The following is a 12,859-nucleotide window of genomic DNA, read 5'->3' on the forward strand; positions in this document are numbered from 1 at the left end:
GAAGATGGTCTACACAAGTGTGTTATCGAGAGAGCAGAAAAGCCATGCTGGTTCTGTGGATTAAATAATATTATTCTGTTATCATGCTGTGTTGTCGTTGGTGGCTTCGTTTCTGTGGTGGATGCGGTCCCGGTACTCGGCAAGTTGTCTATTGAGCTGGGTCTGGAGCTTGGCGTTGGTGCACATCTTCTCATATGTTGCTTCGTTGACGTCGAAATGAACGCCGTTCTTGTCTCCAGACAGCAAGGACTCGTTGGTGACCTTGATCGGAAGGAGCCAGGCTAGCCAGGAATCGCCCATCACAGCACGCATGTTTCTCCTGACGCCCAAATCGTAGATATGGCCAAGTTTCTTTCTTTTGCCGTTCGAGTCAAACTCGTATTGCGCATCGTGGTCGTTGGCGTAGTTCCACCGGCTATCTTGGAACTCGATGGTCGAGTAGTTGCGAAGCATGAGGTACACCAGAAACGCCGTAAAGACACCCACGGCAACGGAGAATGTGAACGACAACACCAACACAAATACAAGGTTAAGCAGGAGGTACGAGGTCAATTCGTCTCCCTGGTCCACGAAGAAGCGGTACACCTCGTGGATCGAAAGGATCAAAAGCCAGGTGCAAAACGCAGTGATGTAGCACAAGCACTGAATGAAGAATTTGTGGTTTCGGAACCCGATGCAACAAGCAAACCACGGGCAATGGTGGTCCATCTTGAGAATGCATCGTTTACAGTTGTTGCAATGATGGCACCGATCCGGTTTCCAGGCGTTGCACACGTGGCACAGCTTGTACGACGGCTGGTTATCACGGAAAGTATGTGTTTCGTAAATTTCGGTAGGTGGAATGGCCATCTGGGGCTGTCCCAGCGTGTATGGTCTAGCAGTATCGTAAGGTGAAGCACTCCATTCAGGCTGTGGCGGGAGCCGTAGTTCAGGATAATCTTCCGGCAGTCCAGGCCCGTCGTAAATAACACGAAAGTATGAAAATAAACTGAGGACGTATAACACGGCCGCCACGGCAAGAGCCAAATGGGACCAAGGCTGAGGTATGCTTTGAAGTTGTGTTGATATGGCCCACATTGCCCACGTCATTGTGCATGAAACTAGAAGTTTTGGAAAAAGCGATAGAAAAGCACATAAGGCCTGCTCGATCCGAGCCCAGGGGGAGTTGTGGGTCCACATGATAGAAGGGTGGGATATGAGCATGGATCTGTTTGATGATGCAGAGTGCGCAGGTGTAGGCTGTGGGAGGCACCAAACGAGAAACTTCTTTTGAACAGAATTTAAGTGAATTAGGAAACTACAATGAAGTGAGTGTTGGTAAATGCTTATTTTGAGTTGTGGCCTCGGGAGAATCGAAGGGGTTATTTTGAGCGAGTGTGGTGCAACATGACGAATGGTTGCAAATGCAATATGGCTTGTGGACTACTCCTGCTTTTTCTTTTTGGACGAGAGCTTCAAGTAAGACTCGTATCCGATGCCTCCGAAAACGGAAACCACACCAAGCCACTGGCCATATGTGAGCGTGTGGCCGAACAACACCACGCTGAGGATCATACTGATCATCTTCCTCGTCACCGTAGCTGTAACCAAAATGAGAGAGTCAAACTTCTCAAGTATGAGGAAAACAAACACTTGGCCCGCTGCTCCAAAAAGCGAAAACGCCAAAATGTCCACAAGCAGCTGCGGGTACTTGTGCACGAAACGCCATGTGTAGAGTGCTTCCTGCTCAAATTGGAAGACAAGTATGAACCCCAAGGAGAAGAAGAAAACGAGGAGATTGAGAATACACATGAGCGAGGCACCTGTGAGCTTGTGCTGGCGGTTTGGGAGTCTGAAGAGCTGGTCTTGCGTAGAATTCATCAAACCATCCAAAAGCATAGACCCACCCAATTGGGCCATGCCTAAGAGCGTGTTTCCGTCGTTGATAGATGCCTTTGACTTTCCTGAGCTGTGATTGGTGGTGAACAAGATCACACCAAGTGTGACCATTCCAGCGACCATGTACTTGTGAGGTGGAAACCTCGTTCTGTAGAGCACAAAGTGAACCAACATCACGGGAAGCAACTTGCAAGATTTGGCGAGCAAGAAAGCTAAATAATCCACGTGCTTTAAAGCTTTGTATCCCAAGGGGGACGACAAGGTCGATGTCACTGCAATGGCTAAGAAGAACTTGACATAGGTTGATCCGCCTGTGGTGTCTTTGCTGGCCGTAGAATGAAAAATAGCAAATGGATTCTGCTTATGGGCGATCCAGGAATATAGAAGTCCCACAAAACATGCAAAGAGAGCCTGGATGGTATTCACAAGAAGTGGGGCCTTGAAAAATACCGGTTTCTCGTCGATGTACTCATATGGCTTTGTGTTGATCCGCTCCTGAAGAACAGACCACGAGAGAAACAGGCCGTAGAGACCAAACACACAGAAAATGAGTGTAAACACCGAGCTTTCCTTCATGGTGGGTAGGTGTGGATGAAAATGAATGTGTTGGTGGTTTCTTCACCAGCGCGCTGATTGATCTACTAGTAGTACACAGATGCTTCGTGGTATTACTTAACGGCCAAAAATGCCAAAAAATCCGCTCTTCTTCTTGTCTCCGGTAGGCTCCGCCTCTCCTGTTTCTTCGCTTCTAGATGAGTAGCTGATGTAGTTGAATGCAACATCGAACAACACAGCTTTGCTCAACACTGGCTTTATTGCACCCTTTTGTCCAACATTGGTGATTCTGTTGATCCCGTCAGACAGAGGGAACTTGTTGACGTTGTCAATCACAAAGTCACTGTTGTCCTGCTCGATGTGAAATTGCGTCATAATGTGGGTTTTGGCCAAGTTCGCTTGAATCAGTGCTGCGAGACCTTGAGCTTCCTCATTGCTGGTGACACTGTAAGGGAACAGCTCGATCTTGTAGAAATCTGATTCAACCTCAAAAGTTCTTGAAAGATGACTGTACACTTTAAGGGCTTCGGGGAGTTTGTTTGCGAGAGCGTAGGAGTCCGCCACAACGGTGGCTCTCTTGGTGACGAAAAACCGTTCCATGTTTTCCAACGTCGAGTACATATCTTCGTCATTGTAAACACCAGGTAAATCTTTGAGTTGCTCAACAGTACCGATAATCGAGTCGTAAAGCCTGAGTACATCACGGTGTGACTGAAGCTTCTTGGCAACACTGGAAAACTGTTTCGACTCCAATTGGTCGATGAGAAGCAAGTCTCTCTTCACTTTGGTGAAATGCATGTGGTACTTGAGGTACGTCAAGACAATAGCGCCGTCTTGAACTCGGTCAAGGTCGTCTTCATCCTTGTTTTTCAGCAAGTCCGCCTCGTGAAGGTCCACGAGAGCGGTCCATTTTTGCAACAATCCATCGTAGTCATCAGCTTCGCTAAAATTTTTCCATTCCACACGCCCGAGACGGCCCACTTTGCTCGATACCTCGTCGTTGTAAACGTTAGCCGTATGTTCCCTCCAGACAACAGTTTTCGAGATCTCCTCCTCGAACTCTTGCACGAACAGAGGGTCTTGCGATGCTATGAGGTCAACGGCTGGTTGCAAGTAGGCCAATGTATCGTCATGGCAATGTTTTCTGGCAACAGTGATGATATCGTAAGACGATTCTTCTTCCTCATTTTGAGAGACTGCCAAGTTCAATGAAGGGTCAACCAAAGTATCAAGCAACTCCTCCAGTAAAGTTCTACTGAAACTCTCCCCCTCATTATCATCGCTATTTTGTGAGGCTATGAGCTCAAGACCACATCTGGCGATGGAGAAAGCCTGAAGTGCCTCAGCCCACCTTTTCTTGTTCACCAGGTACAAGCCCTGGGTAAGGGCGGCGTATATGTAGATCTCTGTTCTCACGGTAACATTTTCTTCGTTTTGCGTGATCTCAAGAAGCTTTTTGCTTGTCTGAACGGCTCTCTTGAGTCTAGAAACCATGAGCTTCTTGTAAGAAGAGAGCCTGGAACCTGAAACTTCAAGCAAGGATTTGATCTCCGAAGCATATAAGGAGTCACGCTCGGCGATTAAAAGTAAGAGTGTACCGTTGGCCTGGTCTTCATCATATTGGGCAGCGGTAATTGCCTTAGTTTTCTCCTTTTCGCTATATTTCCTGGTGTCCTTGGTGACAATGTCGAGGTTGTGACGGAGCTTGACCAACGATTTATTCAATCTCTTTCTGTGCTTTTTCAAGTCCTCGTATGTCGTCAAGTACGCACTCAAACGGGCGCCATATGTCGTGGCCAATGGCGTCAGGATGGACATAATGTTCGATATCGGACTCGTGCTGTGGTACTCGATTTTTTTCGACATTATACTGGTGATGGTGCACGGGTGTGTCTAACTACTGCAACCATCCATCATAATCCCGGCAGGGTGATGATGGAGAGTATTGGAACTACCGGCTTCATTGATTAAATGGCTCCCCAGGTTGGAACTCTTTATTGTGTTTCGATTGAACCCATCACCATCAGGTCCTAATCTCCACCGCAACATGTTATTCATTGCAATGTAATACATTGTGCAAGTGGTCTAAGATACTCGAACTGATAAGCGACAAATACAGAAGTGATAACCTTGAGGATGAACGAACCTTGGAGGTGTATTTCTCGAATTATCTACTACATCTGAAGTTGAACATCGATCAACATGAGTTTGATGATACAAAGGGAGGCTTTTTGGCCAGCTCCCTCCTTATTCGAGTATGGTTTTCAATCATACACGCTTATTTAGAAGCCAAGTGTAACAAACATGATGAAATCATTTTGCAGAGCATCACTTCATTGGCGTTTTCGCTTTATTGCCTAAATTGCACGCAATGAGAAATGTCAAACTTTCCCTATTTGGTACTGATAGTCATTCAGTGCTCGATATTCTAGCGATGACACAACTAGGCGATCACTACAATAGCGAGATATCACTTTGAATAAAGTTTTTATCTGCCTCGAAAGAATAGCTGCGGACTAACACCCCTTTATGATGAAGTTCCCTAGCCGCATAACCAAGTCCCAGGTTGAGGCCCCTCGAGAGAAGTTGACCACGATCTTCCAGATTCGGAACCTTGGAACAAATTTTTCACGTCAATTGGATGCCATAGTGGAGGCTGTGGACAAGCAGGTCTTTTCGTTCCGGACATTGGGCTTGTTGTTTCAAGGCGAGCATCATCAAGTTACAGAGTTTGTCGTGAGAAACTTAGAGTTGGCTAAAGACCCTGACCTGAAAATCCATATTGAAAAAGCACGAATGAGGAACGGTGTTACCAGCTTTGGGGCAGGACCGGATTTTGGAAATCCCATGCTTGTTTTTGAAGTAATTTATATGTACTACACATTTGACTGGTCGAATCTCGAAATGCCCATGCCAATAGTAGGGAGGTGCCTCATAGCTGTCGGAGAAGAGAGGCAGCTATTTCCAGGCCCAAAATTCCCAATGTCGCATCAGCTTCATGGGTTTGGGTCCGAAATGGACATGGGCACAACTCATAATATCGCAGGGAGCGGTAGAAGACTTGAATTCAGAGCTGAATTTAAGCAAGCTGCATGGATTCACCAAGAGGCATACTTTCGAATTGTGGTTCCAGGGATGTACGTACCGAGCTTCCTTCCGTTGAGCTTGCAGATCCTCGGTAAACGGAGCTCGGACAACATGCTCAAGGAGCCATTCCACTTGACGAATATCCGTGTTGACTTACTAGAATTTAGTTGCGTGCCAAGCAAATATACTGAAGCGACAGACATCCGGAGTAAGGTGTTATTTGAGAAGGAAACGTCCATGGAGATCAATTCTTTAAACAGCAAACTCATGATACCTCCAACAATGTATGACTGTGTGATTCCACAGGTTGGTCCTACGTTCTTCATTGGAGGGTTCACTAGAACATATGGATTGAAAATCACGTTATCGATTTGCAACAAAAGAGTTCCCCGTTTCAATGTGTCTGCGTTTATCGAACTTCACGTGGCGCAGAAAAGGTATGAAAGGATACATGAGCAGGAAATTTATAACCCACTTTGGCACTTTCTAGGGTGTAACAAGGACGAGATGGCCAGAGGCCAGGATCATTTCATGAAAAGTTTGCAAGATTTCGAATCGAATGATGCTTGTTTGTCAACCTTTAGCCGTAACTTTGCTTCGAATGAAGCAACTGATAAATTTCAACGATATTTCTTTCTGTTGCATCAACATGGTGGAAAAGGATGTTTCATAGTTTCAGCCGATATCATGACCGGAAGTTCACGGATCCCAAGTGATAGCAGCGGTGTAAAGGAAACCAGATTTTGCCAAAGTGCATCGTCCAAGATACACAAATGGCTCAGAAGCCATATTTCAAGGACAAGTCTGAAGTGTATTTGCCCTTGCTGGGAGACCAGGGTGATTGATCTGCCTACTTTTGGGACTGGCACAGGCTTCGATAAGCCACACTCTGCCATATGTATAGTGGTTGATGGTCATGTCATTGAAGCCAACTCGCCGAAACCTTTCATGCGAGGAAAGCCATTGTTCCCTTACCCATCGTATCCGTTTGGCGAAGAAAACATTCCACTTTCGATTCGGGTTTCATTAAATGGGAACACGCAGTTCTACCAATCAAGGGAAGGATCTTATGACGGCATCGCTAGTCCGGGAATGGAGCTTAACAAATTCGTCCGATGTACATTTATTGTTGCCCAGGGCTTCAAAGAAGCAAGCCAATATCGACAAGTGGATGACATTGAATTTTGTCTTGAACAGATAAAGATCACATTAGAGGAGGAGAAGCTCGAGGATGATGAACTCTCCTCGAAGGAAATACCCTTGCTTGATGATCGCAAATCACGGTTCATAAGATGGAGTGAGTTTAAGGATGCCGTTGCTGGCAGTGAACTTGCTCGTGCAATGACGTTACCTCCACATTTTTTCCAATGCAAGATTCCAAATCACTTGAAGCCCTTTGTCATGTGTACTAAGATGTACTTCTCTCGAGGCCATCGTTTGAGGTGCAGATTGCTTGTCTGCCTTCTGGGGCGTAGGTATACCTTCGAATGGAGTCGCCACCTTTACCTCACGACACGAGATACAGTTGGACATTGATATACTTCTTTTTGATCACTTCTTGTGTGGTTAAATGTGACTTTGTCAATGTAGCTCGCACCCCTGAAATAGTAGATTTGAAATGAGAAGTTGTGATCTACACTTTATAGGAGTGTGAGGTATGAAGAATGAGGGACGTAGCCCAATCAGGGTATCGTTCATGAGTGTTAGATTTCTTTGGATACGCTTGTGCCTCAATGAAAGTGCCCATGCCAGGCAATAGTTGCTAGAGGTCGAAGGGAGATCCTAGAGCTTAGTGTTCAAAAAGAATGTGGCTGAGAAATGGAGCGGACTTCTTACCGAGTGGTCAACCAAATAGCCACACTCAAGATCTAAGTATTTCTGACGACCATCTTAGTCCAGCTCACGCTGCCCGTTTGAGAAAGAAGTTTTTTTTTTTTTTTTTTTGATCAGGTACTTATTTGGCTAAGGCAATTCATTCATTGGGGCCTTAAGCTCAAGGATCAACGGCTAGTGTTGACGGAGTAGGTCTGCTGCGTTGTGTAGGGCTGACTGAATTAGCTCTTGGAGGTTTTATTTGGATGTGAGAATACTTTGGACACTTTTCAGGCTTCAAGGATTGTTTCTCAAGCAAATGGATCGTTTTTGGTGCTCTCGTCACTTTCGGTGGTTGTATGAGCGACTCGCGAAATGGTTGCAAAACCACTTTGACCTACTTTCTACCACAGGCACAAAGTCAATTTTCGACTATTAGGAGCTCTAAAGCTAGTTTTAGCTTCTAATTGTTGAATATTGACAACAGCCGAACCTATTATAATAGCTAGAGAGCACCTCAAGCGCTACAACCAATTCTTTGCAAGAGTCCTTTTGTTTGTGAAGCCCACAAAGATTTGAATGAGCCAGCTGCCAAGATCTGAACTCGAAGACTCTCGGCTGGATGAACCTCATCTGAGTATATCTGGTCCATTAGAGTCTGTTAATGTCCAGGGGGGTTCTTCGAAAGAAAGAGTCCCACCGCTGTCAGCTTGTGACAGGAACAGCGCCAACCCGACTGAAGAAGATATGCTTGGATTTGAAAGCGGCAAGAACAAGCCAACGGGGGGTGATCATGGTACATTTCCTGGGGTGCCTAAGGCGGATAACTCCCTCTCAAACCAAGAATCGAGTACTGAGGCGAGTAAATCAAATGAAAACGACACAGCGAGGAATAATCCCAAGCTGCCTTACGATGAGGAGATGTATCTTCAAATTCTCCGCAGCGATGATCCGGTTTGGGATTTTTTGCACCACCGAGCCATAAGGCTTGAAGAGAAGGGGGACGACATGACTGACATGGAAGTCAGTGAACTTGATTTCTTGCGAGGCATAGATAATGACTTACGGTGGGGGAGGTTCCTTGGAGGCGAAAACCCCGGTCAGATTTTCTTACGTTCTCAGTTCTACCGAGACATTCTTGACACAAGAATTCGTCACCTCATAAATGTCTCTTGGTCTGAGGACGAAGTGCTTCAAAAGCTTGATCCCGTTCAATTTTATTTGATATGGAGATCAAAGAAGCAGTCGCGAGAGAAACTTTGGGCTGAACATTGGGGTGTGGACCCAGAAACTACTGTCCATGTTGCGGACCTTGACGATGTTATTCGCAACTTACCGCAACGTGAGACCGCAAGGGTCTTGAAGAGAAACGACAGGGCTCACGATTGTTGCAACAAGCTTTTAACGAGACTCCTTGAGTCTGATGAAATACTTTATGAGCCAGAAATCAGGTATCTTGAAAGGTTGTTGGAAAAGTCCAAGCCCTCTCGTCTCTGGAGTATCCTACCTCCTGCTGCTCTTGCCATTAACGCGGCCGGTTTCTTTGGTTCAATGAAGAATTACGTACTACGTGCAATTCAGTTTACTCCTGCGGCTACACTTTTTGGCATGCTCCGCCATAATGACTGAAGCTGGATGTTATCTTCATTTAAGACGCAGGGCTGAACACTGGTCAACTTTATACTATATTTTATCCAGAGTGAGTTTCGTGACTTCCACCTGCTACATGTGACTTCGTACGGTTTTGAATCTCTGACGGTGATTGCCATGCCTCGTCAACAAGTCCATTCATGTTGCACAAGTAGAGAACGGGCGCTTTTGCGAGAAACTGCTACATATCTTATAGACTAATAAATTTCGCTAGAAGACGGTGTATTTGTATGAAGCGCACTGTAAATCTTGATGGCTCATCAAATTGAAAATATAGAAGACAAATATGTTTTTCAGGCGTCGGAGGTTTCTACGATCATATCTTTCGAGCTGCACATGAAACGTTTTGTGTATGGATGTCTTACTGACACTGGAAATCATGTCGCAGAACAACGTAGCCTGTAGAGTTGAATTTTCAGCGGTTTCTCTAGGTTCAGCATCCTAAGAAAATCCTCTCGACCATTCTCATTTGGGTCACTATGAAAGACGTCTCATCTTGCCAAGACGCATCATGATTTTGCAGCCATTTCCACGAACCCACTTCGCCTAACATTCTGCAATCAGACAAAATCATAAACTTCAAAGCCGCCGAGGCTTCCTTCCAATTAAACTTTCATTGCCGAAAAATCCCCCACTTTGCTTCCAAAAGACCCCTCCCCCACCCCACTTGATGAGGATATCAACATGCGCGATGCCCATATCAAGTACAACCACCAATATGGAGCTAGATAAGCTCGACCTCTACGCCGAATTGGGTGTCGTGGAAAACGCCTCCGACCGTGAAATCGTCGTAGCTTACAGGAAAAAAGCACTCAAGTACCATCCGGACAAAAATCCCCTGGAACTGGCAAAGCAGAAGTTCCAGCATCTCACGGCTGTCTATGCTGTGCTCAGTGATCTGAAGCTACGAGAGCAGTATGAGCTGTTGAGAAAGGGGACGCAGATTAATGAAGACAGGCTCAGTGATGATGTGAAACGGTTTCGGGACCAGCTTCGACGGGCCGAGAAACAGCACGCCAGAATGTATGAGGACGCCGGCTTGAGGGAGCAGAAGATACAGCTTCTACAAAAAGAGGCCCAGGATCTCCGATACCAGTTTGAGCGAGAACGCAGTGTTGACAAGTTTGGCTACGTGAGCTATAAAGACTTGGACTTCTCCGGCAGATTTACCACCCTAGCGTTCAACAAGGAGGAGGACCGAGAGGTGGAGGTCAAGTGGAAGCTTCGAGAAGAGCCCGAGGCCCAGATTGACGCCAGCACACTTTGTGAAATCATGGCCGTGTTTGGCGCCGTGGAAAGTGCAAAAATAGGCGAGACCCGAAATGGCTACGTCTATGGATGCGTCGTATACGAGCTATGCGACGGCGCAGAGGCGGCCGCAGCACACGACTACAAGCAACGAGCCCGGCGGTGGGAAAACACCAAGGTCCGGAAGCTAGCGTCGCTTCTACGAGGATGCAAGCGAGAGCGCAGAGCAGAGCCACTCAGCAGCTATGCTGCGCTCGTGTTGGAGCAGTTGACAGGACAGGTTATGTGATATATTATATACCCCGGAATGCTATAGGGCTCGGGAGCCCGTGGTGGGAGTGTCCTGGAGGCAGCCCAGTTCTAGTGAGTACAGTAGCCGTTTAGATCATGACGAGATTTCCAATAGCGTATCGCCGGTTTAGTTGAGGTAAAAGTACACGCCGGCAGCCAAAGCAAACACGGCAGCAGCCAACAAGGGGAATGGGATGCCCAGCACCTCGTCGGTGGAGCCAGAAGAGGTGACACCCTGGGCCTCGATGATGGTGCCGCCTTCCAACTTGCCGAGTCTCAAACCCTTCAAGATATCGTGAGCGTCGTCCGAGTGGCCAATGTCGTTGAAGGCCTCGGTGGCATCAGTGCCAGCAACATCGGCAATCACCTCTTCACCACCTGGGTGCTCATCCAAGTATGGAGTGACATTGTACACCTGACCGTTGTAGACAATCCACAAGTCGTCGGTGGTGTTGTGTTTCTGGACCTCCTCGATGGAGTAAAACTTGTCCTCGACAGCAGAGCCTTCGGTTTCAGACATTTTGGTATGGAGAAGAGCGGGTGGTGGTAAAGTTCGCGGAAGATGAATTTATGTTGAACGCTGGTGAGCTCACATGTGAAAGCGAGCGACGTTTATATGCGATCAGGTGGCTGCTTAACTATGGGAGGGAAAAAGAAAATTGGGGTCCGCTCGCGCTGCTTCTGTGCAGGACGCCCAATCACAGACGCCCGGATTGTCAGGCTGGCTGCCTGTGCGATGGCACTTCTGCCGTGTGTTTTGCACTAAGGCGGTATAGAAACCCCCCGGGTGGGGCGTGGCAGGTCAAAACACGCCACCCGTACGGTTAAAACACCCGTACCTCCTTTCCCCCAGTCTCCTCCAGGAAAAAGCTTCCTTTCCTGGCGCCCCTCCTGTGAAAAACCTAAACACCACCGTTATGCTCTGTTTCTCTTTTCACGTTGCTGCGGGGCTGGCTGCTCCTCCGTGCCATTGTTTCTCAACATCGCTAGCAGCCTTATATCCGCGGTGTGGCTGAATTATAGAGTTAGCCTCGGGGTTCTGGATCAGGGTTGCTGAGGGGTGGGCTGGAGACTTTTGGAATCTGAATGTGCAAAAAAACGTTTTGTGGCTTTGTCCGATGGTGGAGAGCTTGTGATGGGGAACCATGGCTGAGGTGTGGAAATGGCTGCGAAATCGCCGGTGCGCTCTGTAGATCAGGTGTAGCATATGAAACCTGCCAGATTGTCTAGATTATGAAAAAATGGCCTGTTATTTGCTTAGGGGGTGGTTTGAAGCCGCATGGCCAATGAGTATGACAATTTCTTGGTGCCTGAAACTCCGATGATCTGCTATTGCCACAGTAGTCGTCAGACACGATGATCCATGGAATACGATTATCCTATATTCCTGATGAACTTTCAAAAATCTTAACAATCTCTCAGTCCCTGGTAATCTCATAAAACCTACTCCCTACAGCTTTCCCATCACGCCCTCTTCATGTATTATGTCTACCTGAATATTCGTCTGCAGCTGCAAGCACCCAGAGTGCCCTGGTGCCGTCTTATGCAAGAATGGCCCGTGGCCAGTAACTATTCTACAATCAAGCCTCAAGAGCATAGTCGAAACCAAGCTCCTTCAACTCGTCAAACTTGGCCTTCTTCTGGGCCTCGAATGCAGCCTGCTTCTCCTCCCACACCGCCAAAGGCTTCTTCTCATGGTAAGCAGCGTACTCCCTGGCTCTCCAGTCAAACTCAGTGAATGTGCTCTTGAGGTTGGCTGGGAAAAGATCGTCTCTGGGGTTGTCAATAACGTGCACCTTCATCAAGTGGCCCAAGATGAGGTAGTTGTTCATCGTCTCGGCAGCCACCTTGGCGGCCTCCTCTTCCTTGAACTCAATGAATCCAAAGTGCTTCATGCGGCCGGTGGTTTTGTTTCTGGCAAGTCTCATTCTGGTGATGTCGCCAAACTGTCTGAAGTACTTCTTGGCTTCCTTCTCTTGGAAATGCTGTGGGAGACGGCCGATGTAGATGACGCCTCTTTTCTTGTGAGCGGCCTGGGTAGCCTTCTTTTCTGGAACTTCAAAGTTGACCGTGTGACCGCCGACGCTCTGCGTGGTCTTGGCTGTAGAAGTTTGAGTCTCGAGACCTTCGATGTCAACTTCCTCATCGTCACTGGAAAACTGCTCGTCGCTCAGCGAGTCAGCAGATTCTAGCGCAATCTTCTCCTCCTCAACCTTAGGCTCCTCCTTCTTGGCTTGTTTCGTTTTTTTCTGGCTGACGGATTTGGCCATTTCTATAGTAGTTGTAGTCTCCAAGGCTCATCTCATCGCACTGAAAAAACACCTCTCATATGTAGTAC

The 12,859-nt window shown here is 47.2% G+C and overlaps 7 protein-coding genes across 7 annotated transcripts; 2 read left to right on the forward strand and 5 right to left on the reverse strand. All coding sequences in view use genetic code 12, as the record gives it.

The window, feature by feature from the left end:
- Nucleotides 1–81: 81 nt before the first annotated feature.
- On the reverse strand, nt 82–1,089 carry CXQ87_005164 (palmitoyltransferase; the record flags this gene model as incomplete). The annotated part of the gene is made up of 1 exon (XM_025483593.1): nt 82–1,089. The coding sequence occupies one exon, from the start codon at nt 1,087–1,089 to the stop codon at nt 82–84; it is 1,008 nt and encodes a 335-aa protein (XP_025335828.1).
- Nucleotides 1,090–1,422: 333 nt separating this feature from the next.
- Nucleotides 1,423–2,454, reverse strand: HUT1 (Hut1p; the record flags this gene model as incomplete). Its single annotated transcript, XM_025483594.1, has 1 exon — nt 1,423–2,454. The coding sequence occupies one exon, from the start codon at nt 2,452–2,454 to the stop codon at nt 1,423–1,425; it is 1,032 nt and encodes a 343-aa protein (XP_025335829.1).
- A 96-nt stretch (nt 2,455–2,550) lies between these two features.
- On the reverse strand, nt 2,551–4,251 carry CXQ87_005166 (signal recognition particle subunit; the record flags this gene model as incomplete). Its single annotated transcript, XM_025483595.1, has 1 exon — nt 2,551–4,251. The coding sequence occupies one exon, from the start codon at nt 4,249–4,251 to the stop codon at nt 2,551–2,553; it is 1,701 nt and encodes a 566-aa protein (XP_025335830.1).
- Nucleotides 4,252–5,415: 1,164 nt separating this feature from the next.
- Nucleotides 5,416–8,961, forward strand: CXQ87_005167 (uncharacterized protein; the record flags this gene model as incomplete). Its single annotated transcript, XM_025483596.1, has 3 exons — nt 5,416–6,058; nt 6,476–6,866; nt 7,929–8,961. 3 exons carry the CDS (start codon nt 5,416–5,418, stop codon nt 8,959–8,961), a joined length of 2,067 nt encoding a protein of 688 aa, XP_025335831.1.
- A 739-nt stretch (nt 8,962–9,700) lies between these two features.
- Nucleotides 9,701–10,519, forward strand: CXQ87_005168 (U2-type spliceosomal complex subunit; the record flags this gene model as incomplete). The annotated part of the gene is made up of 1 exon (XM_025483597.1): nt 9,701–10,519. One exon carries the CDS (start codon nt 9,701–9,703, stop codon nt 10,517–10,519), a length of 819 nt encoding a protein of 272 aa, XP_025335832.1.
- A 129-nt stretch (nt 10,520–10,648) lies between these two features.
- Nucleotides 10,649–11,041, reverse strand: CYB5 (Cyb5p; the record flags this gene model as incomplete). The annotated part of the gene is made up of 1 exon (XM_025483598.1): nt 10,649–11,041. One exon carries the CDS (start codon nt 11,039–11,041, stop codon nt 10,649–10,651), a length of 393 nt encoding a protein of 130 aa, XP_025335833.1.
- Nucleotides 11,042–12,101: 1,060 nt separating this feature from the next.
- NOP15 (rRNA-binding ribosome biosynthesis protein) lies at nt 12,102–12,791 on the reverse strand (the record flags this gene model as incomplete). The annotated part of the gene is made up of 1 exon (XM_025483599.1): nt 12,102–12,791. The coding sequence occupies one exon, from the start codon at nt 12,789–12,791 to the stop codon at nt 12,102–12,104; it is 690 nt and encodes a 229-aa protein (XP_025335834.1).
- Between the last annotated feature and the right edge of the window lie 68 nt (nt 12,792–12,859).

Source organism: Candidozyma duobushaemuli, assembly GCF_002926085.2.
Source record: "Candidozyma duobushaemuli strain B09383 chromosome Unknown G_B09383, whole genome shotgun sequence".
Classification (NCBI taxonomy): Eukaryota; Fungi; Ascomycota; class Pichiomycetes; order Serinales; family Metschnikowiaceae; genus Candidozyma; species Candidozyma duobushaemuli.